Below are 23,576 nucleotides of genomic sequence, written 5' to 3'. Positions count from 1 at the left end.
TAAAGATTTTATTTATTTCCTCATGAGAGACAGAGAGAGAGAGAGAGAGAGAGAGGGGCAGAGACACAGGCAGAGGGAGAAGCAGGCTCCACGCAGGGAGCCTGACATGGGACTCGATCCCAGGTCCCCAGGATCACACCCCTGGCTGATGGTGGCGCCAAACCGCTGAGCCACTGGGCTGCCCTCAAGTCTTTAGTTTTTAAAAACTGCATAATACTCAATAATAAACCATTCACCAAATCTTAGATATTTATATTGAACCCAAGTTTTTCCTATCAAGAATGAAGCAGAAATGAACATACTTGTGCATATTCTTTTTTTTTTTTTTTAAGATTTTATTTATTTATTCATGAGAATGCACAGAGAGGAGAGAGAGAGAGGCAGAGACACAGGCAGAGGGAGAAGCAGGCTCCATGCACTGGGAGCCCGAGGTGGGATTTGATCCCAGTCTCCAGGATCGTGCCCTGGGCCAAAGGCAGGCGCCAAACCGCTGCGCCACCCAGGGATCCCCACTTGTGCATATTCTATTCAATGATATTTTTAGGATAATTTCCTAGATCGGCATATCTGGGTTAACATTTATCAAGAGCTTTAGGGTTCACTCCACATTGCCAAATAGTTTTAAAGGAGAGAACAATATGTAATGCCCCCACTAGTTACCAAAACTTTGCCAAGATTGGGTATTTGTGTATATGTTATCTCCACCTGAGCAGGAACAAATCATCATTTAAAAACTATTTTATGTTTCTTTGATCATTACCTTATAAATATGAAAAAATGCTGGTCACTTTCCCTTCCTTTTATGAATTATGTTAATATCCTTTGCCTTTCTATTGAAAACCTTCTCTTATATATCTAAGTTCTTTACATTTAAATATGAGCAAGTTAAAAAAAAAATAAATAAATAAATAAATATGAGCAAGTTCTCATACATTAATATATAGACTTACAATGTTGTAGGAAAACATAAAGAACTTACTCAAACTTAAAGACTTAAACCATGCTATGTACATGTAAACCAAAGATATATATCAGATATTAACATTATAATCACATTGTATGTAACTCAAATTCTTCCTGTCCTGTAGTTTACTTTCCACTATTAAAAGAAGTAATAAAAAAAAGGTAAAAATAAATAAATAAATAAATAAATAAAAGAACTAAAGTTTCATATATTCAAAGATTTACTCCACTTCCTCAACACAATACTAAGAGCAATAGAAATTCTTAGAATTATTCAGCTCTAAAGAAGAGAACAATATCTTGCAAAAACATAAATTTAAAATAAGGCCATAAAACACTAGGCTACAAAGCATGCCAGGAATTCTTAGGTTGAAAGTAGTGAAGTAGAAGAAAACTGTCAGCAGAGAACACTAAATCTGGAAATTAGCATCTATAACATTTTGGCAGAATTAATGTTAGTTATAGAGTAGCAAAATCCAAAAGGCGAAGAAAGCGAGTTTAATGCCAAGCTGCTTGTATGACCTTCTGTAGTTCATTATCTCTACCTAGAAAAAACAGGGGCACCACCACTTACATCACAGATCTGCTGGGAGGATGAAAGCACCCGCTGGTGTTTCATGTTCCCTCTCCCTCTTGGAAGACTGGATATCCTGCAGTCCAAATTTGGTCCAGAAAAAGTCACCCCTTCTCACTTTCACTCTGATAGCTCATATGATACCACCTCAAAGACCTACTTGTACTCCTTGTTGCTTGTGACTTGCTCATTTGATAAGTTTTAAGCCATGCTTGAAGTAGGAAGCAGGATTTTGCTTCAAGATGTTAAACTTTAATTGCACACTTCAAGAAATGGTATTTTTCTTTATATAAAGATTCAACATACATAAGTTGACAAAATACAAGACTTTGAAGCTTGGCACAATTACTGAACAATTAAAGTAACAGTTTACAATAAAAGCAATCAGTAATCAAAAAGTCACTTTTGGAAAGCTTTACTCAGCGAGGCTTTAGAACCTGTATCCCTTTAGAGGCAGAAAAAGACGAAGTTGAAGCATGTTTATTTAAAATTATATTAAAGGAAATTAATTCAAGTGCAATGTTTTCAGGCAGAAGTTGCCTACATTACCTAAGAGTACTATAGAATTTGAATAGAACATAGTGACGTCAAAGCATATTGTATAAAACAACCTACTGAGATGGGGGAAAAATTAGATTCCTGTATTTATTTCTACTTGAATAAGATTAACATTTGAGGATGAGGTACTGAGTTAAACACCTTACATTTGTTAACTTGTTTAATAATTAAACTATGCATGGATATAATGTACAAGTCACTGGAAGTCACAGAACTACTAAGTAGTAGACAGACTAACTGAATTAAAAAAAAAAGTATCCAAACCTAGGCACTCTACCCCAGATTAATCACTAATCTGTAATAACACTTCTCATAAAATAGATTTTAGTAACATTTAATTTCTTATCTTCAATTCAAAATGCACATTCTCATTTTAATCCCTCTGAAAACATTTTAAAATGGATAGCATCTTATAACTGATAGTATTTTCTTTTCTGGTGGTACATAAAATCATGGTATATTTTAGAATCAATGGTTTTTTGTATTTGATGAAATGCACATACCTACTCAATACATCTATTATTTTAGACCTTTGTAAGTTATACACCATATTCAAGGTATCCTGATAGCACGGGAGTTCTAACATCATAGGAGATGACATTGATGTTCTAACTAATACTGTGATACAATATACCGAGATTTATCTATTCCTGATTATGGGGATTTACAGATTCTACCCAGCTGTAATTGAACTAACCCTCAAAAAATGGCATGACAAGAGACCATTCACTGAAGGTAACAGTACCAATGCAAAGCATAAATAGAAAATAACAGCACTGAGACAAAAAAAAAAGTTTGACAAGAATAGGTTAAAAAAAATTTAAGACTATTTGAAATATGGCATTATACGAATCTCACTTTAAGTGTACAGTGAGCCTTGAAACATTATCTAATGATAGTAATATATGAGATATTTTATAAACAAACATATCTGAAGAATATTTGAATTTTTCCTACTAAAAAGATACATAATAAAAAAGCTTAGAGGTACTTGGAATAAGACAACTCAACTTCTGACCTTAGAAAAAATCCGTTGGTAACATCTATTCATGTTAAATACAATGATATGTTGAACAATATCCTCAGAACTAATGAAGAGGGGATGAAGTGGTATGTACAGAAAAAGGAAATTACCACTGCATTTTACTTGATAAAGGCACCAATAAAGAGTCATTTGCAGATTCTGTATTTGCAAATTTGCCTACTTGATAAAATTTGTTACCTCCAAAATCAGTACGTGAGGTACTTTCTCTCTCACAGACATGCACAGGACCAGAAAAATTCTGAGTCACTATATCTTCCCAGCTGTTAAACAAGGTGATTGATATTTTTCTTGTTGTTCTAGCTCTCAACTAGAAGTATCTCTTCTGCAGTCCATTTAGTACCATTTTTTTACTTTTTTGTGTTTTGTTGACTGCGTTGTTTTAAACGGCTCCCAAGTGTACTGCTAAAGTGCTGTCGAGTGTTCTAAGAGCAAGAAGGAAGCTAACTCTGTACTTTCCCTAGGCGCAATGGTTCAGTATTCACTAATTCAGAATTTGTGGTGATTATATAGAACAGAACTACTGAGAATAACAAGAATTGACTTAGATCCTGGTCATTTTCATAATAGGAGTCTTTTGCCTTATACTCTGTTCCAACATTTAAAGTTAAATCATTACACTACACTCAGTAGTTTCTGGATTTTAAGTGTATTGTAATTAAAAAAACTATTTAGGGATCCCTGGGTGGCGCAGCGGTTTGGCGCCTGCCTTTGGCCCAGGGCGCGATCCTGGAGACCCAGGATCGAATCCCACGTCGGGCTCCCAGTGCATGGAGCCTGCTTCTCCCTCTGCCTGTGTCTCTGCCTCTCTCTCTCTCTCTCTCTGTGACTATCGTAAATAAATAAAAATTAAAAAAAAAAAAAACAAAAAACTATTTATTCTCAATCCTTTTTATTTTTTTTTCTAAGATTTTATTTATTCACAACAGGTAGAGAGAGAGAGAGAGAGGCAGAGACAAAGGCAGAGGGAGAAGCAGGCTCCATGCAGGGAGCCCGACAAGGGACTCGATCCCAGGTCTTCAGGATCACACCCCGGGCGGAAGGCGGCGCTAAAGGGCTGGACCACTGGGGCTGCCCTTCTCAGTCATTTTTATAGGAAAAGGGGAATACTCGTAATTAAATGACAAACATTACAAAGAGGGTTCAATTATACTTTTATCATTTCTGCTCAAAAAGGCTCTCATAAAGTTGCTAATTATGTTTGCATAAGCTGTGACATAAATAATATGTACTGTATTAAAAGTTTTCTTTGCTTTAGTCAGATAACACTAATGAAAAAGTCCATCCCCTTTTACTAGTTAATTACAAACCTCATGAACCTCCATGAATTCGAGTTTAGTAGTTCCTTTTGAAGATTTAAGTGCTGTCTAACCCTCTAACTAGATAAGTCAATCAAAATCATCCACCTTGGAACCTTGCAAATAGTCCCCCCCTTTTAAGATTTTATTTATTCATGAGAGACACACACACACACACAGAGAGAGAGAGAGAGAGAGAGGCAGAGACACAGAGAGAGAAGCAAGGTCCATGCAGGGAGCCTGATGCAGGACTGATCTGGAGATCCCAGAATCAAGCCCTGAGCCAAATGCAGGTGCTAAAACACTGAGCCACCCAGGGATCCGCATAAATGGCCTGTTTTATGTGAATCTGTCCTTCTGGCAGCCTAGAATAGTGGCTTTCAAGGTAGAAAGACCTGGAAGTAAACCTTAGCCAATTACAGAAAGAGGCTAACCCATTAAGACCAGGAAATTATGGCAGATGAAAGTTGAGGAAAGATAAGTAAAGATAAGAGACACCTGGGTGGCTCAGCAGTTGAGCGTCTGCCTTCCGCTCAGGGCGTGATCCTGGGTCCAGAGATCGAGTCCCACATTGGGCTCACAGGGAGCCTGCATCTCCCTCTGTCTCTGCTTCTGTGTCTCTCATGAATAAATAAATAAAATCTTAAAAAAAAATAAAAAGAATAAGTAAAGATAAGGAAGAGAAAGAGAAGAAAACAATAAGCCACTTGGTAGCCAAACAAAAAGCAGCTCACACCAAGAATAACTAACATAATGCCCGTGAGGAGGATACTCTTGCTGTCCAATACTCTGAAACTGTGCAAGAGCTTTCTAAAGTTGGCTTTGTTAACTATCTTAGTCGTCCTGCCTTCCCCATGTTCCTGGGAGATTCTGTTTTCTTAATTCAGTAACCTACAACCATCATTCCTCACCAATTCCCATTTGAAGCCGTGTACCCAAAATAGAGGCTTGAAAATTTCTTGTTAGAGAATTTAAGTCAAGCATCCAAGAGAGTGGGAGTGCAGGAGTTGTGAGACACATTAAGGTCCTTTCCAATCCCAGAGGGGCCATGATTCTAAGCTGTCATCCTACTTAATGTTTTCTTCAAGGTAAAACAAATCTCTATAAATTTACCACCACCAAGGAGTGGCTCCTTTTATAGTCCTAAACTGATTATTTAAACAGGTGTGCTCCAGTTGCAATATTCCAAGTTTTTACAAATGCCGTCGTTTTAGCTCTACAACTTTACAGATTTCGACGACGACTTCTCTTAAGCCTGGTTTCTAGAATATAGAATCTTTGTGTTTTTAGTATCTTGTAACACCCAAGGCTCCTAGCACTTCTAATCCAGGGGTGTATTTTACACTACGCGTACAGTACTACTTTCTTTCCATTGAGCATTGCACCTGGGGTATCTGCTGTGCATGGACATCTACCTTGCTCTTTTTATTTTTTTTTAAATTTTTATTTATTCATGATAGTCACAGAGAGAGAGAGAGGCAGAGACACAGGCAGAGGGAGAAGCAGGCTCCATGCACCGGGAGCCCGACGTGGGATTCGATCCCGGGTCTCCAGGATCACGCTCTGGGCCAAAGGCAGGCGCCAAACCGCTGCGCCACCCAGGGATCCCTACCTTGCTCTTTTTAAAAGAGTGGTATGTGGTTTCATTACATCAATGTACCATAATTAACAGGAGTCCTTCTTAATTGCTTAAGTCCTTGGATCGTTTCCGATCATTTCCTATCACACACAATGCTGTGGGGCATTTTTTACAGGGTGAGTATGTCCAACACCGCCGGACCACTGCAAGCTGCTCCTCCCGACTGTTCTGAGCTTAGGTCTTCCAAGAGGAACAGAGACTAGAAAACGCTCCTAACTCGTTGCAGATGCGAAACTAATCAGCAATACGCAGATTTCCATTAAATACAGACCAAAGACTCGAAAATTCTCGGTTTCTCTTAGCGTAGAGATAATGACAAACCACGATCTAAGACGTGGGGGTGGCTTGATGCTTCGATAATGCTCCCCTAAAAAGGAACGACTGTGGAAGCTCCATGAGACAAACGGGGGGAAAGGGTCTCTTTTACGGAGGGGTCTCGTATTGGCCCCAGACTAGATCCTAAAGGGTTCTCAAGCCAAGCAAAGGTTTTTATTCCCGAAGAATTTTAGATGCCTCGGATACGAGGTTAAGAAACAGCAAACGCTTAACAGGTGAATCTTTGAAACTTTCTTGAGTCCCAATTCCCCAAAGCTCAAAGGTCAGGTGTTTGCTTAAAAAACACTCCGTGCGCGCGTACACTTTTTAAAGAGGGTTAGAAAGCGGCCAACGTCACAGCTCCTGCCTGGACCGTCCCTGGTCCCTGTACCGGCGGCCCGGCTGGCGAGCGGGGACCCGGGGGCGGGGACCGGGTGGGGATCGGGGCCGGGGCCGGGGCCGGGGGATGGTCCGCGGTCGGGGCCGGGGGTGGCGTCCGGATCTGGTGGCCGGGGCGGGGCCGGGGCAGAGGGGAGTCCGGGGTCCGGGTCGGGGTGCGGTCGGGGCCCGGGGTCGCGGTCGCGGCCGGGGGAGGGGGTCCGCGGTCGGGCCCAGGGTCTGGGTCGGGGTGGGGTCGGCGCCCGGGGTCGAGGTCGGTCCGGGGGGGGGGGGGCAGTCTGCGGTCCGGGGTCGCGGTCGCGGCCGGGGGTGGGGTCAGGGCCCGGGGTCGGGGAGAGGGGCCTGGGGTCGCGGTCCAGGTTCGGGTCGGGGGGTCCGAGTCCGGGGGTGAGGTCAGGGCCCGGGGTCGCGGTCCGGGGTCCGGGTCCAGATCCGGGGGTGGGGCTCGGGGTCCGGGGAGGGAGGCCCGGGGTCGGGGGAGGGAGGCTCGGAGTCGCGGTCCGGGTCCGGGTCCGGGTCCGGGGTCGCGGTCCGGGCGGGGTCGGGGTCAGGGTCGGGGTCAGGCGGGGAGGGAGCGCGCCCCGGGCCCGCGGCGGCCGCGCCGGCTCTCACCTGAGCTCGTCGTCGACGCTCCTGCCGGGCTGCTCGGCCGAGGCCAGCACCGAGGAGGCCGCGGCAGCCTTGTTCTTCAGGATCCCCTTGATGGGCCGGTGCGAGGCCGTGGAGGCCGCCATTGCCCGGCGCTCCGGCGGTCGGCTCAGCGTCGCTGCCCGGCGCGGGCCGGGAGGGGGAGGCACTCGCCGGGAGCCGCGGAGCCCGCCCGGGGCCAAGGCGGCCGCGCCCGCTGCGCGGAGACGGCCCGGAGCGCTGTGGCGACGCAGGGACCCGCCGCCGCCGCCGCCGCCGAGCACAGCCGGCCTAGCGCCCCAGCGCGGGAGCGACGCCGACGCCGACGCCGACGCCGCGCGGACCCGCCCTCTCGCGATATCTAGGGCGGGGCGGGGCCAGCGCAGAGTCCGCCCCCGCCACGCCCCGGGCCCCGCCCCCGGACCCCGCTGGCCACGCCCCCGGCCCCGCTGGCCACGCCCCCGCCGGGGCGCCCAGGACCAGCGCAGCGGATCAGGGCCCCTCCCGGCCCCCGCGCTGCCCCCGTCCCGAGTCTGCGTTCCCGGTGACGTTGTTCCACGAAGCCGTTGCCTGGTTTCTAGGGGGATCACGTAGGGGCCACCTCTTCCCTTCCCTTTACCCGCAAACTTTCAGCTACCATAAATTCATGCAACATCAGCACTAGCAGGGGCCTTGGAGACCTAGCATGAAATCACGGAATACTGACTTTTGTGAGATCATAGAATGCCAGCCTGGAAATAGCCTGACCTGGTTTACCGTCGGAGCGGCTAAGGGGCCGAGGAGGGCGACCTGGCCATCACTGTCACACAACCATAGCGTGTGGTCCTACAACTGGAGACTTGGGACCTCCGGGGTCTGGGAGTCTGGTCTCTCCCCATGTGCTCCTGATCCTATGGAAGGTATCCCAGGCATAAATTTGTACAATTGTGGTACATAACTCTGTCTTCCTAAAAAAATCTAGGAAATTCACTTAAGGTACTCAGCTGTCCAACACTGGATGAAATAGGCCAGAAATCTTGGATGCTGTCTAGGTACTTGGGTCAGAAGAATCCCAAAGGAGAAAAACAAAACAAAACAAAACAAAACAAAACACCAAAACCTCACACACACACACACACCCTCCCCAAGTCCAAGTTATTCTGTGCCTGAGTGTGAAGGAAAGATCTCAGAGAGGACTTTGATGAGAGGAGAGAGCTTCAGATTCTAGGGTGTCAGGAAAAGTGGGTGTCCAGGTTGGGAGTGTTGTGGATGGTGTGAGGAGACAGGGATTCTGTGGAGAACAGGAAAGGACAGAACTTTGAAGCCCTGGGAACCACCTCAGAACTACGCTGTAAATAAAGTGAAGCTAGGGCTAGCAGAGGGAGTGTGTCCACTCCGGCCACCCAGCCTCTCTCCATTCAGTGTCAGCACCAGGAGCTGTACAGATGGGAAAAGTTGAGGTGCTAGAGATTAAGCAAGTCGCTTCCTGCTATGGATTGAATTGTGTCACCTTAAAAAATAAGATATGTTGGGGTACCTCGGAGTGAAAACTTATTTGGAAATAGGATAAATGGGGATCCCTGGGTGGCGCTGCGGTTTAGCACCTGCCTTTGGCCCAGGGCACAATCCTGGAGACCCGGAATCAAATCCCACGTGGGGCTCCTGGTGCATGGAGCCTGCTTCTCCCTCTGCCTGTGTCTCTGCCTCTCTCTCTCTGTGTGACTATCATAAATAAATAAAAATTAAAAAAAAAAAAGAAATAGGATAAATGCAGATCTAATTAGTTAAATTAACACGAGGTCATACTGGAATAGGGTGGGACCCTCATAAGATATGTCCCTGGAAGAAGCTGGCCATATGAAGACAAGGAGGACACCATGTGATGACAGAGGAGTGGAGTGATGCATCTCTAAGCCAAGGAAGTCCAGGGGCTCTCGAAAGCCGGGAGCAGGAGGGAACAGATTCTCCTTTAGAGCTCTCAGAAGACACCAGTCCTGCTGACACCTTGACTTTGGACTTCTAGCTTCAGAACAGTAAGACTCTAAATTTCTGCTGTTGAAAGGTTCCCAGTTTGTTATGGCAGCCCTATGCACCCCTTTCCCTCCTCCTCCTCCTCCTCCAACCCCCAGTTCCCAACTCCCTCATCACCAGGCTTTCTCCTACCACCATTTCCTGGTCAGGCCTTATCATCCTCATGACCCACCAGATCAGAGCAGACCAGTTCACCCAGAGCTGCCGCCTCCAAGAGACCGGCCCCTTGGGGATTCATAGACCACAGGTCTGGAAGGGATCTTGTCAATCCCACCAGTAGCTACCTAGCCTCTTCTCCAGTACCCAGAGGCCAGGAGCTTGCCATGCCCGCCAACACAGCTCACTCTATCTGTGGACAGTTCTGACTCAGAAAGTTCTTCCTCAGGTTGAGCTGACACCTGGTTCTGAGCAATCTTGGGCCACCGGGGTAGGGAGTAGGGTGAGAGAACGTGGCCGGGGGTAATTACCCCAATGGCAGCCTGCTCGTCAACTCCTATCTCTGGGACCCACATCTCATCCTCCTTAACACAGGCTCTGTGCCTTAAGGAGCAACACAGTTCAGGTCCTTAGAACCCTGCTCCTGGGACATGACTTCAGGGTTCCTGAGAACCATTCTGCTTCTATTGTCTGGCCCCCAGCATCTCGCTGAGATCCCAGCATGGAACTGGGCCTGCTGAGTGAAGATAATGGAGGGGAAGTGAGCAGGAAGGGCAGAAAGGAATAGCTTTGTCAGCCAAGGGCCCCCTGGGGTTGCCCGCAGGGATTTCCCCAGGAGAGCCCTCCACAGCCACTTTGGGCCCCTCCTCTGTTCCAAGCCACAGATTCCCGGTGGCCCTCTTCCCTCGCCACAGTTGGATCTGACCTCACACCCCAACAGCCCTGCCCAGCTCCTGGGGCAGAGGGAAGGTTCTCATTAAAGGGGAAGCAGGATGGCCACCTCCCTTCCGGAGGCCTTTCCACCACGTTTTCTCACACCTGTGTTGCCTCTCTTGCCCTGTCAGCAGGAGCCCAGGTCAGCAGTGGTAATCCTGTTTTCAAGGGAATACACAAAACCTCCTATCATATTCTAAATTATTGGGCAGACTTGCTTTGTTCCTGCTTGGGCCCACAGTCACCTCCCTGAACCTGTGACTTGGCCCCTAATTAAGCACTGCCTTGCTTTGAGACCCTCTCATGAAAAGGGCTGCCATAGTATGACCTAATGCGTTTTATTACAGTTCATAAATTAAAATACATTGTAATGGGAAGTAATGAAGAGTTATCTGAAGAACCTTGAAAAAAAGTTTCCCTCATCAAAATTCAAACTTTGTCTCTTGTATTATTTCTTCCAATCCCAACCCCCTCAAAGTGAATGCAGACAAAGAGGACTTTCTTAATATTAAAAAAAAATTTTTTAAATAAATAAATAAAAAATAATAAAAAAATAATAAAATGTTCGTTTGCAAGACTGTGAGTGCCAGTACAGCTTTTCCTTCCTTATATTTTAAAATAATTGAACCACTTGATTGCTCAGGGTAGCCCAGAGATTTCCAAGTGTCTCTAAATAGACCTCTCCTTCTATACCTCGCCGAGATCCACTCTTACAGGGCAGGAAGTCATCTGGACAAAACAGCCCAAACACTAAATTTGGCTGGATTTGTATTATTTCCTGAATGTTGAGGGTTCAGCTGCCAAGAGATGGATTGTGGATGGAATCTTCCATCGTGGATCCAGCTTCTGGAGGTAACTAGCGAGCTCAAGGCAAATCGTGTATTTAAAAATACAGTCATGGTTAAGGATTATCTCACAATTATTCCTGCTTTCTTTTTGAAGACGTCATCATGGTTGCCTGATTCAATGCTACATATGGAAAGGAGGACAGGAGATATTTTTAATGTGGCGAAGCCACTTGGTTCTCTGCTCATTGAAATTGGCTAACTGAGGCCAATACCGCTTGGTTTCTCACCAAGAACAGAGTTTCAAACCTAGCAAGGGCTTCAGTGGCTGGCTCCACCCAGGCTGCCCAAGTCATCAACCAGGTTCCATGAGCAGAGAAATGACAGTACTTGCCTCCCGACCTCTGGAACAATATCCAAAAGTTGTGCCTTAATGACCACGGGTCAGCAGCACCTCTTTCCCTGCCAAGAATAGCACATTATTCATTTCCTTTTCAAGTAATCCCTCCAACAGGACAGGAGAATCACAGATTTTGTAGTATACGTGGTAGAAATTCATAGTAGCAGGGACAAGATTATTTAAATAAAATACAAAAAGTGTTCAAAAAGAGAGAAAGCCGAGAACAAAGATGAAGCATTTTCTGCTTTATTATTTTTAAATATTTTTTTATTCGCTCGAGAGAGACCGAGTACAAGCAGGGTGGGAGCAACAGAAAGAGAAGCTGGCTCCCCACTGAGCAGGCCCCTGGGATCACGACCTGAGCCCAAGACAGACTACTGCGACCTTCTGAGCCACCAAGCACTCCTCATTTTCTGCTTTAAAAAAATGACTTTGATTTGGAACTTTTCACTGTTCTCATCAAAGACATCTACCAAGAAGATTCCTTAGCCTTACCCCAAGAGCCCCCGGGGTGCCCAAATACAGAACGTAGATGTGTCAGGTATACGGAGGTTTTGTTAGTTTCCAAATGTATCCTGACCCTTTAAAAACTGGTTAAATTGAGGGAATCTCAAGAAGCATTTACTTTTCTCAAAACCTTTCAGGCTAAAAAAAGGAAAGATAAAAGAAGGCAGAAGAACTATCGTGGAGAGCCTGGGAATGGTAAGTAGGAAATGTGAATTATTTTCTTGGCTAAGCCACAAATTTATTTTGTGCCTTGCCAGAAATCACTCAGTTTTTTTGTGACTATAAATTTCCCATACGTGTCAACTGGTCTGGTTTATAAATTATCCCAAGAAGTAAGCAAGCAGTGCCATACACTGTAATTTCATTGTGCTAATGTCGCCAGACCCTATTGTGTTTTAATATTTTGGGAACTCATAATGGAATCGGGAGTATATAGATTTTAATTCAGAATACATATGATGTCCGTATAAACACTTCATGGGAAACCTGAAATGTATTTTGAAGTCTGCACAGTCATTGTTTATGCTAGGAAGATTCCTTCCTTTAATAACTATGTTTATGCTCCCTTGGATTTGTTCTACTTTGAAATTTCTCAAATATTTAATCTTATTTGTATCTGTTAACAGTCTCCGGGTTGGTCTAGGCTCCAGTCTCCATATTCCACTGGTCTCATGTTAAAACAAAAATTGAAAAAATAAATAAATAAATAAAACAAAAATTGGGTTACATAACGAGACTGAATTTATAAGTTCAATTCTGCTTTGCCAGGTGTGGTGTTGAGCATGGAGCAAGTGGACCCTTCCCTGCTTTTATCATTTGCTCAAAGGGCTCAGTCTTCAGGGACTGCTCATCGCATAAGATAAAGTCCAATTCCTTGGGCCTTCACAATCTGGCCCCATCTGTTTCTTTTCACACCCCTTCCTTTGCCCTTTGCACCAGACACACTACCCTTTTCAAGGTGCCAGAGCACCCCACGCGCCTTCACATTTTCATGCCTTTCTCAATCTGTGTGAAATGCCATCCTCCTGGGATTGCCCCCAGCTCAGAAGTCACCTTCTTTCCCACTCCACTCGGGCCGAGTCAGTCTTTGCCTCCACGGAGATCCCCAGGAATGATTCACGTTCCTATATCTCATAGGGTCATATTTCTGTGTCTGTCTGTCTCCTGGGGGCCTCCTGGGGCAGGTGTATTTCTCCCTTCACTTGCCAACAGCACAGCTTCATGTGGTGTCTGCCCAGAGGAGGCTCTCAACCAGTGTTGGTCAAAGCAGTGAGTAAACTGTTCTGAAATTCGCCATCCAAATGGTGATACCCTTAAAAACATGGAAAACAAGGTGATGGTACATCTTGTTCCACATGCCAGATTGTGGTATGAACAGCTGTAATGCTGGAAAGGAAATTATAGAAAAGAAGGTTACTGAACACGGTGGAGGAGGCATTGAGGAAGATGTTGTCCTGCCAACAACCAGTCAAGTCTTTATTGAGGACTTTTTAATGTGCCAGGCCCTGTCCTAGGTACTACCTGTTGCTTGGGTTTTTTTTTTTTTTTCTTAAGATTTTATTTATTTATTAATGAGAGACACGGAGAGAGACAGAGACGCAGGCAAAGGGAGAAGCAGGCTCCATTCAGGGAGCCCAATGTGGGACTCGATCCCAGGACACTGGGATTACGCTCTGGGCCAAAGGCAGATGCTCAACCACTGAGCCATCCAGGTGTCCCCTCCTTTTTTTTTAAAAAAAAAAAGATTTTATTTATTTATTCATGAGAGACACAGAGAGAGAGAGGCAGAGACACAGGCAGAGGGAGAAGCAGACTTTTCGCAGGGAGCCCGATGTTGCTTGGTTTCAGTAACTGAACTACAGCAGTAGTTTCTTTCTTTTCACTTTTTCTTTTTTTTTTGAAGATTTTATTTATTTACTCATGAGACACACAGAGAGATTGGCAGAGGCAGGCTCGCTGCGGGGAGCCTGATGCAGGACTCAATCCTGGGACTCCAGGGATCACGATCTCAGCCAAAGGCAGATGCTCAACCACTGAGCCACCCAGGCATCCTCTTTCTTTTCACTTTAGATTCAGAATGCTTTCAAAAAAAAAAAAACAACCCAAAAAAACCCCAAAGAGATGCCTGGGTGGCTCAGCGTTTGAGCATCAGCCTTCAGCCCAGTGCGTGATCCCGGGTCCTGGGATCAAGTCCCACATGGAGCTCCCCGCAGGGAGCCTGCTCCTCCTGCTTCTGTCTTTGCCTCTCTCTGTGTCTCTCATGAATAACACAAACAAACAAACAAACAAAAACTCATCATTAAAAACACATGTTCACATCCATGTGCTCACACATGCTCACATCTACTTTTTTTTTTTTTAAACGCACATCTACTTTTAATTAGGTCTCTCCGAGCTTTGGTCCTCTGCTCTAAGAGTAAAGTTGCTGTTTTTGTGACAGTCAGGTTTCTATTACATGGGCAGGTGCTCTGGATAGGATTCCAGCCCCTCGGTGCTCTCCTGTGGCCAACACAGGTGGGGGGAAACCCTCAGTAGGACACACACAGCTCTCACAAGAGCACCTGATGTCTAGCTCTCTCCCCTGTGGACAGGAAAGTCAGGAGGAAGCAAGACAAGGGACACTGCAGAGAGAAGCTCATGTTTGGGGAAACCAACAGCAAGAGTCACGTGGGTTGGTGGTTTTTGTGCAAACATTCTCATCTGTGAAACATAAAGCAGGAAATGGTGAAGGTTTCCAATAATCTTTTTTTATATCTCTTATCAAGAATCTTCTAGGGTGCAAAAGAATCTGCTTCTCACCATTTCTCATATGGGATTTTCTGGCCAGCGTCTTGAACTAAATTGAACTAAAAATGAAGCCAAAGTAAAAACTAGTTTCGTCCCCAGAATTTTTTTTTTTTTTTAACTATGGTACCTATATTGTTGTATTGTAGGTAACTAACTAGAAAGTTCCTTCTAACTGCCTGTCATTAATAGTTTACTGACTTGGAAACCCAATTCTATCCAAAATAAGACCTTAGTTCACATTAATTTTTTCTCAGTTATGAAGGTCTACCCCACCCCTAATATTCTGGTCTTCCTAAGTACACTGCTCAAGTGTACTTGTCAAAAACAATTGTATTTGCCACATTTCACAAGGGTCCAGAAGCATGTTTGATTCTCTGCTTAGAAAGGGCTGCAGTGTAGGATTGTGGAGGTTTATGGGTAATCATAGTTGAAGCTCACTTTGATCTTATTGGAGCTCTTCAAATAGAAAACAATGAATTAAGGCTACAGAATAAATTCCGTCTGACTTTAAAAAAATTTTTTTAAGTAGGGTTCACTCCCCATGTGGAGCACAAGGTGGGGCTTGAACTCATGACCCTCAGATCAAGACCTGAGCTGAGATAGAGACCTGAGCTGAGACAGAGTTAGATACTTAACTGACTGAGCCATCCAGGTGTCCGCTGCCCCTGTGTTTTTTTTTTAAAGTCGAAGCAAATGCATAAATATTAACTGCTTTTGTTTAATGTTTCCTCTGTCTACATGGGGGGGGGGGTGAATAGAAATAAAGAAAATTTATATGAAGTGGGTAGGGATAAAATCCTCTGGTTAATCAAGTTAGCATACCTACTAAATGTGATACAATACCTACAAATTAGGATATAATGAAATTAAGTCAATGCTAAAAGAACTCTAAGTAGAATTTAGCACAAATGTTACCCCCCACCCATCCCCAGGCATTGAACTCTGCTTTCAGTTTTTTTTTTTTTTTATTTTTATTTATTTTATGATAGTCACAGAGAGAGAGAGAGGGGGGCAGAGACATAGGCAGAGGGAGAAGCAGGCTCCATGCACCGGGAGCCGGATGTGGGATTCGATCCCGGGTCTCCAGGATCGTGCCCTGGGCCTAAGGCAGGCACCAAACCGCTGCGCCACCCAGGGATCCCTCTGCTTTCAGTTTTGCCAGGCTCTGGGACCTGGCTGAGCTCTTCCCTCCTAGGGAGCCACCTAGGAGCCAGCTAGGCTAGCAGCGTTTCTCTCCCAGCTCTGCGAGCTGTCAGAGAGTTCAAAGGGCACGGGGGCCAGCTCTTTCACACTCAAGGCCTGCTCCACTCACGAAGTCTCCTAGCCCTGTCACCCTTAGCTTCCCTGGATATGCAGCCTCTTTCTCTCTGTCATCTTCAGGCATCTCAGTGCTGCTTCCTTCCTCATCACTCCTCCACCCCAACCCACCTCTGCAGGTAAAAACTCCCTCCTGAGCTACTATGCATCTCTGTCCACCCCTTTCAGTGGTTGCCATCTCATAAGCTTTTGCCAATCTCCACACTTCCCTTTTTTTCTTTTTTAAGATTTTATTATTTGTTTATGAGAGACACCAGAGAGAGAGAGAGGTAGAGACATAGGCAGAGGGAGAGGCAGGCGCTGTGGGATCACGACCTGAGCCAAAGGCAGACGCTCAACCACTGAGCCACCCAGGTGCCCCATAATCTCCACATTTCATCAAGAACTTTGACTCATTTTTTTTTCCTCCTTTTCACTGTGAATCAACAAGTTGTTATTCCGATTTTATTTTTAAAATGCAAGTTAAATTACTTCCTAAATTGTTCCCCTTGACAGTCACATTGAATCCCAAACTCTTTGTCATGGTTTTCATGGGGAGTGGACCCTTGGCCACCTACTAGTCTCATATTCCACTGCTCCCCCACAAACCCTGGACCCCAGATGCTGCTGAATTACGGGAGTTCTCTTGGGTGACTGTCTTTCTCCTGCCTGGGATGCCACCTCTTCCCCCTTCTAGTTCTGGCTTGCTCTAGTTTGTTCTGAATGCAGCTCAGGATTTGCTCCTGAGTGAAACCCTCTTTGACTCTTTGGCTAGGGTCAAGTGACCTTCCTCTGTGCTCCCATAATGGCCCTTTCTAACCTCAATTACAGCCTCCTATTCCTATGTGGTCTCCCAATCCTATGTTGTGATGATTGATTTTCTTGTTTATCTCTGTAGATTCTGGGGAACTCAAGTAGACTTCAGGTCAGTTCTCCTAAAAGCAGCGTGCCTAACATACTGACCCCTTTTGGCATCTGTGGGAGTATCCTGTGCTTCCTCCCCCTTATTTTTGGCATTTTTATTTTGTTTTCTCTTGATGGAATTTGATTTTTGCAATTTAGCTTGCTTTTTCTTGACGGAATTGGTGGCTTTCCATAGACATTAGATGTGGCTCTATAGCGCTCCCCTTCAAAGAGGTAGTGTTTGTGGATACCCGTGATGGAGGTTGAGCGGCAAAGTCTGAATGGCGTGGAGATGGAGCAAATAGCAGACATCTGGAAACATTGCCGTGGATGACATATTGGGATATGGAGACTCTGAAGACTGTTGTCTCTTGGTGGATCCCAAGTATAAATGCTTGAAATAACTTGCTTTGTGTCACCCATATATTTGGTAAAAAGTACTATTTATAATGAACATTTCAGAATCCAGTATATTTTATGGTGATTTTGAAATCTTGGCTCATAGTAAATAAAAGAAAAATAACAGTTATAAGGGAACTAGCAATAACACTATTCATAAGATGTTCCAAATCTGTCATGAGCTAGTTTGAAATACAAAGTTTGAGTTGCTTTTGATAAAAATATTTTTAGGGATCCCTGGGTGGCGCAGCGGTTTGGCGCCTGCCTTTGGCCTAGGGCGCGATCCTGGAGACCCAGGATCGAATCCCACATCGGGCTCCCGGTGCATGGAGCCTGCTTCTCCCTCTGCCTGTGTCTCTGCCTCTCTCTCTCTCTCTCTCTCTCTGTGACTATCATAAATAAATAAAATTAAAAAAAATATTTTTAAAGTGTTTAAAATGCCAAAAATATAGGAACAAAGAACAGAACAGATATAATAAAAAGGTGCTCAAAAAAGGGTTGACTTTTGAGCCAGGCTCCACACTCAATCACGTGTTAACTTTACTCCTCTGTGCTAGAAGTGGAGAATGTAAACATGAATGTCAGAGTTTTTTCCCAATAGGCCCTCACTATCTAGTAGGACAGGTGTGCTGGCCAACCAACAGCAGAGAGTCAAGGAGATAACTTAGGTCAATTTTTAGAGTGGACACATTGGATTTATCTTTGGAGGCAGTAATTCTAAGAAGACTAGATGCCTTCCTGCCACAGCTAATATGTGAGCCATTGGAGTTCTTAGGCATGATTCAAATAATGAATCAAACCAGTCCTCAGAGCAGGTAAGTGAAAACATTGCACAGGTTGCCATTCTTTGTCCCTCAGGGAGAAAACTATCACGCTATTTCTTGACTATTATTGAATGTGGTGGCTTACTGTAATATTTTCTGGCGTGTTTTGTGGATTCTGTTTTTAGCTTTTCTACCATCTGAATAGTTTATTTTATTTTTCTGAAATAATAATTATGGGGGATCCCTGGGTGGCTCAGTGGTTTGGCGCCTGCCTTTGGCCCAGGGCGCGATCCTGGAGTCCCGGGATCGAGTCCCCCGTCAGGCTCCCGGCATGGAGCCTGCTTCTCCCTCTGCCTGTGTCTCTGCCTCTCTCTCTGTGTCTATCATAAATAAATAAATATTTTTTAAAAATGAAATAATAAGTATGCTTAATTTTAAATTGCTTTGCTTTGTGATTTTTTTTGTGTGTGTGTGTCTTGCGTTGAACACTTAGGGTACCATCATTCCGTATTAAAATCACTCTTAGAAAGCCAGCTATTGGTTGCTCTTTGGGCTTTACAGGAGATGCTTTTCTTTAAGATGGTGGTTAGAGGTGGTTGCTGCAATACTATTAATTATAATGAATACTATCAGTTAATTATGAAGTTTGTTGGAAAGATAAGAAAATTTCTCAAAGATAGGCTATTGTTTGGTTAATCTCTCATCTTCATAGTCTTCCCTTACCGTGTGTAATTCTTTCGTTGTTGGTTAATGGCGAACTTATGTATGGGAAGATAGGGCACCTCAGGGTTTTTGTTTGTTTGAAATTATTGAAATTGAAATTATTTGAAATTCTTTCTCCTTTCAATGACAGCTATGCTTTTCTATTGTAGTTCAAAATCGATTTCAGAATGGGCAGCATTTTCAAGGAACAAGAAGATAGAAAGGATGAGTGAATGAGTTCTGGAAATGGAAAATGAGAAGTGGACACAGATAAAACATTCAGACATATTTAAAAATTAGTAATGTTTCTCAATCAATGGACTAAGTACATGCAATCAGTTTTTGCCCCTCCAGTCAAAAGGAGGCAGCCTAATCTCATGGGAGGAGGGTAAGTGGGTTTTAGGAGCTCCTATTTTTCATGCTTCCTGATCTGTCCTTGTCCAGTTGGACCTGGATGCTGGGAAGGCCTCACAAAATCAGTCGGTGTCTTGCTTCCTAGCAGAATTGCCCCTTAACTATGTGAAACAATATCCCTAATGCTAAAAATAACCAGTGTCTGAGTCCAAGACTTCCATGTTGGTCATCTTGTGTACCTCGTAGCCCCGGGAGTCCTCCTCTCACTCATCTCTAATGACATAGAGTGTCATCAAGCCTAGCCAAAGTTGCTTTCTTGATAACCGTTCCTTGTATACAACCTCCGATGTAGTTATTTACTTGCCGAGTGTAACGCTGACTTTGTACCATGTCTCCGTGAGACAAAACCTGTGGTACACTTTTCTCATAGGAGATGTTTTGTTGTTTTATTTATGAGGGAAGGAACAAAATGAGGCAAAAATCCCAAATCATTCTATGAGTAAATTACTTCTCTGATAGAAAATAGGGTCCTAGTCATAACTATAACTAGCCACATAGTTTTATTCAAGGCATTTCACTTTGCTGGGCTTCAGTTTCTCCATTTGGATGATGAATGTGCAAATGTGCATATGAATGTGCATACAGTGGTATATTATGGGAACAAAGCAGAAATAGTAAATTGGGAAGGAATCTTAGCTGAATATGTTGAAGCACATGGATATGGGATATTTATATTAATTTGGATTCTGTTTTCACTTCCAAGACTGATTCTTTTTGAGTCCTGAGGCATTTATTCAGTCTCTGCATTCATCCATTCATTGTTCACTCATTCACTTATTCATTCAGTAAACATTTGCTGTGTATTATATGTCAGGCACTATCCTAACCTCTGAGGATACAAGATATCTGTCTGTCTGTCTATCTATCTATGTATCAAAGCAGGGCTCCTGACTTCAGAAAGCCTACATTTCAGTGGGAAAGATGGACAATAAATACATAAGCAAATAAGATATAAGAAAATTGCAAATAGTGAAAAAGTGGTTAAGAAGGAAAGAGAAAGGGTTATGCAATTGAAGGTCGTGGAGACCAATGCTTGCAGGTAGATGCTTATAGGGATACCATCTGAGCTGAGACTTGACAAATGACATGCCAGACTTAAGCATCTAAGCCTGACAATGTAGAACAGTTATTCACATTAGTAATCCTAGTAATTTGTAAGTGCAAAGATGACCTGTTTAGACTGTTTCCCGTGCACCAGTAACACGCTGTACAAAATGGGCAAAATGCCCTCAGACAGGATAACACAGATGTCAGCCTCAAGGTTTTAGATGTCTATGGCCTCCTCCAATAGGGTTGGTCCTGCCCATTACCAAGTTAAGTTTAAAAATAAAATGGTCGGTTATTTTACCAGCAAAAGTGGGTTTCTTTGGGAATGACAGAGAATCACAGTCCAGGACAAGCCATCTACTGCAAAACCGTGGACAAGTCCTGAGAAAAAGGAGAAGAATTCTCTTTTATGGAGGAAAGGGGGAAGTTGGGAGGGCTGTTAAAAATCAAGAATCCATTGGAGGGCACCTGGGTGGCTCAGTGGCTGAGAGTCGGCCTTTGGCTCAGGTCGTGATCCCCGCATCAGGGCCCCTGCATGGAGCCTGCTTCTCCCTCTGCCTGTGTCTCTGCCTCTCTCTGTGTGTCTCTCATGAATAAATATAATCTTAAAAAATTAAAAAGTTCATTGGAATAAACTGGGGGTTCACAGTAGAGTGGATTTTCATTGGCTGAGTGTGACAGTCTTTCATTGGCTGGGCTGTTGCCAGGGGAGGAGTAAAAACTTTCTTCCTTTTGCTGGAATTCATGTGCAAGGTCCCCGCTCTTCCCGTTGGGTCTGCAACTGAGTGGTCGGGCCTGAGAGCTCCCCTTGCTGAGCCCCGGATTCCTCCTAAAAGAGGTTTCCTGTTACTAATTTTCCCACCAACTGCTTCCTCATTTGGGGATGGAGGATGCAGGGAGTCCGCTGACTGTGGTGCATGCTCTGGCTTCCTCAGTCCCGCTCCCACCAGGCTGCAGGAAAAGAACAAACACCTGCTTAGTCATAACTGAACCGTGCTGAGAAAAGAGTGACCACCTGCTGCTTCCTCAGCTCTGCTCACGTTGGCCAAGGAGCTTCTGAGCCCATTTGTCATCTCGTGGGAATAGAGCTGACTCAGGGCATTGGCTTCCTATTTGCCCTGGGAGCGGTTGGAAACAGGCTTGGATAAAAGGCAGGTGGAGCTGGTGACCGCCTATGTCATACAACTGGAATTTTCTCCTCTGACCTGTCCTCAGTGCTTAAAACTTGACTGCCAGAAGTGAGCAGACAATCCACTCCGCTTTGAAAGGTTTCTGTTTGTTTTCAGTCTTCAGTTTTCTCAATTTTGGAGGAGGGGCCACTCTTAAAAGATTGTAATTTTTTTTTTTTTTTATTCATGAGAGACACAGAGAGAGGCAGAGACACAGGCAGAGGGAGAAGCAGAAGCAGGTTCCCTATGGGGACCCTGATGCAGAACTTGACACCAGTACCCTGGGATCACCACCTGAGCCCAAGGCAGGTGCTCAACCACTGAGCCACCCAGGAGCCCCAAAGATTCTAATTTAACATCTTAAAAGGGACTCACAAAAAATTCTAAAAATGACAAGAGTCCGTTTATAAGTGACTTATCCAGAATTACCCCATCTCTGAAATGACAAATTCATACACTCTACTCTTTGAACAGAACTCCTAGTCTTTTGACTCACCCCCTGAGTTACTCTCATCACATTGCTCTTCAGCCTCCCAGAGCCCTCTCTTGCCATGACTGGTTCACAGTGTGTCTCATGTAAGACACAGATAACAGGAGCTCAAGATAGAGAGAGAGGTCCATGAGACCATGTCTGCTGTTTCCCACCATTCAGCTTAAGAAACAAATCAGTACTATGTAGGCTACAAGTTCCCTCTCTCCCAGAGATATCAGGTCCTAATCCCTAAAACCTACATATATTAAATTTGGGCAGAAAAAAAAAGTCTTTGCAGGTATGATTAAGTTAAGGATCTTGATATAAGGGGATTATCCTGGACTGTCTGGATGGGTTCTAAATATCATCACAGTATCCTTATAAGGGAGGTGGCACAAACACACACACACACACACACCTGCCCAGTGAAGACAGAGGAGGAAGAGATTGGAAGATTGGAGTGGGGAGGCCATAAACCAAGGAATGCCAGCAGCCAGCCAGAAGCTGAGACAAGTCAGATTCTCCTGTAGAGCCTCCAGAAGGAGCATGGTCCTCCCGTTACCCTCATTCTGGCTCAGTGATCTTGATTTTTGGATTTTAGGCCTACAGAACTGTGAAAAAATACATTTTGGTTGTTAGAAGCCACCAAGTTTGTGATAATTTCTTACAGCAGCCATGGAAAATTATTGCCATTACCAATGCAATGAAAGCCACTGGGGTTTCCCTGCCCAACTGCAGCCCACTGCTTCTACCTCAGGAGGTAACTAAGACTTTGAACTTGGCACTTACAATTCTCTGAATTTCATTATACTTTTACTACATATGTGTATATTCTGAAATAGTATCATCTTATGTATTCTACTATATTATTCCATGTTTTGCCTTTTGCTTTTATACTTCCGCATATTTTAATTTATATATGTAAATATATATTATAAATTATATATATGATAACATATGTAGCTCTAGCTCACTTTTACTGTTGCATAGTATTTTATTTTATTATTTTATTTTTTTTAATTTTTATTTATTTATGATAGTCACACAGAGAGAGAGAGAGAGAGGCAGAGACACAGGCAAAGGGAGAAGCAGGCTCCATGCACTGGGAGCCCGAAGTGGGATTTGATCCCGGGTCTCCAGGATCACGCCCTGGGTCAAAGGCAGGCGCCAAACCGCTGCGCCACCCAGGGATCCCTGTTGCATAGTATTTTAGTGTGTGTGTGTGTATACTTCAATTTTAAAATCAATTCTTCTGGGGGGATCCCTGGGTGGCTCAGCGGTTTAGCGCCTGCCTTTAGCCCAGGGCATAATTCTGGAGTCCCGGGATCGAGTCCCATGTTGGGCTCCCTGCATGGAGCCTGCTTCTCCCTCTGCCTCTCTCTCTTTATCTGTGTCTCTCATGAATAAATAAATAAAATAAAATCTTAAAAAAATAATAAAATAAAATCAATTCTTCTGCCGATGGATATTTATTTAGGTTGTTTTATTTTAGTCTTTCGGACAGTGATGCATTGAAGATTTTTTGCACACATCTTGTGCTCGTGTGTGGGGTGTTTCTAGAATATTTGCCAAAGAGTAGAATTACTAGGTCAGAGCTTATATCATCCTCAATTTTGCTAGACTCTGCCAAATTGCT

General features: G+C 44.2%; 1 protein-coding gene and 1 long non-coding RNA gene across 18 annotated transcripts in view; one reads left to right on the top strand and one right to left on the bottom strand.

The window, feature by feature from the left end:
* PPP1R2 (protein phosphatase 1 regulatory inhibitor subunit 2) overlaps positions 1-7,727 on the bottom strand; it is a 29,595-nt gene extending 21,868 nt beyond the window's left edge. Inside the window, exon 1 of the mRNA XM_025473370.3 lies at positions 7,401-7,727. Within this exon, the coding sequence (XP_025329155.1) occupies positions 7,401-7,522 (122 nt within the window). The 5' untranslated portion in view covers positions 7,523-7,727. The remainder of the gene's footprint in view (positions 1-7,400) is intronic.
* A 145-nt stretch (positions 7,728-7,872) lies between these two features.
* The window catches only part of LOC112676286 (uncharacterized), a 49,338-nt gene continuing 33,634 nt past the window's right edge, over positions 7,873-23,576 (top strand). For 9 of the 17 annotated variants that reach the window (XR_004811581.2, XR_007407929.1, XR_007407928.1 and 6 more), the window contains exons 1-4: positions 7,873-8,344; positions 9,209-9,427; positions 12,125-12,182; positions 22,611-22,700. This is a non-coding gene — a long non-coding RNA (uncharacterized LOC112676286). Of the gene's footprint in view, positions 8,345-9,208; positions 9,428-10,997; positions 11,148-12,124; positions 12,183-22,610; positions 22,701-23,576 lie in introns of all 17 variants that reach the window. The other 8 variants (XR_004811585.2, XR_004811583.2, XR_003146445.3 and 5 more) reach the window with 4 other exon arrangements.

This window comes from Canis lupus, chromosome 33 (genome assembly GCF_003254725.2).
Source record: "Canis lupus dingo isolate Sandy chromosome 33, ASM325472v2, whole genome shotgun sequence".
Taxonomy (NCBI): domain Eukaryota; kingdom Metazoa; phylum Chordata; class Mammalia; order Carnivora; family Canidae; genus Canis; species Canis lupus.
Note: the sequence above shows the minus strand (reverse complement) of the source record. Positions and strands in the feature narration are given on the sequence as shown.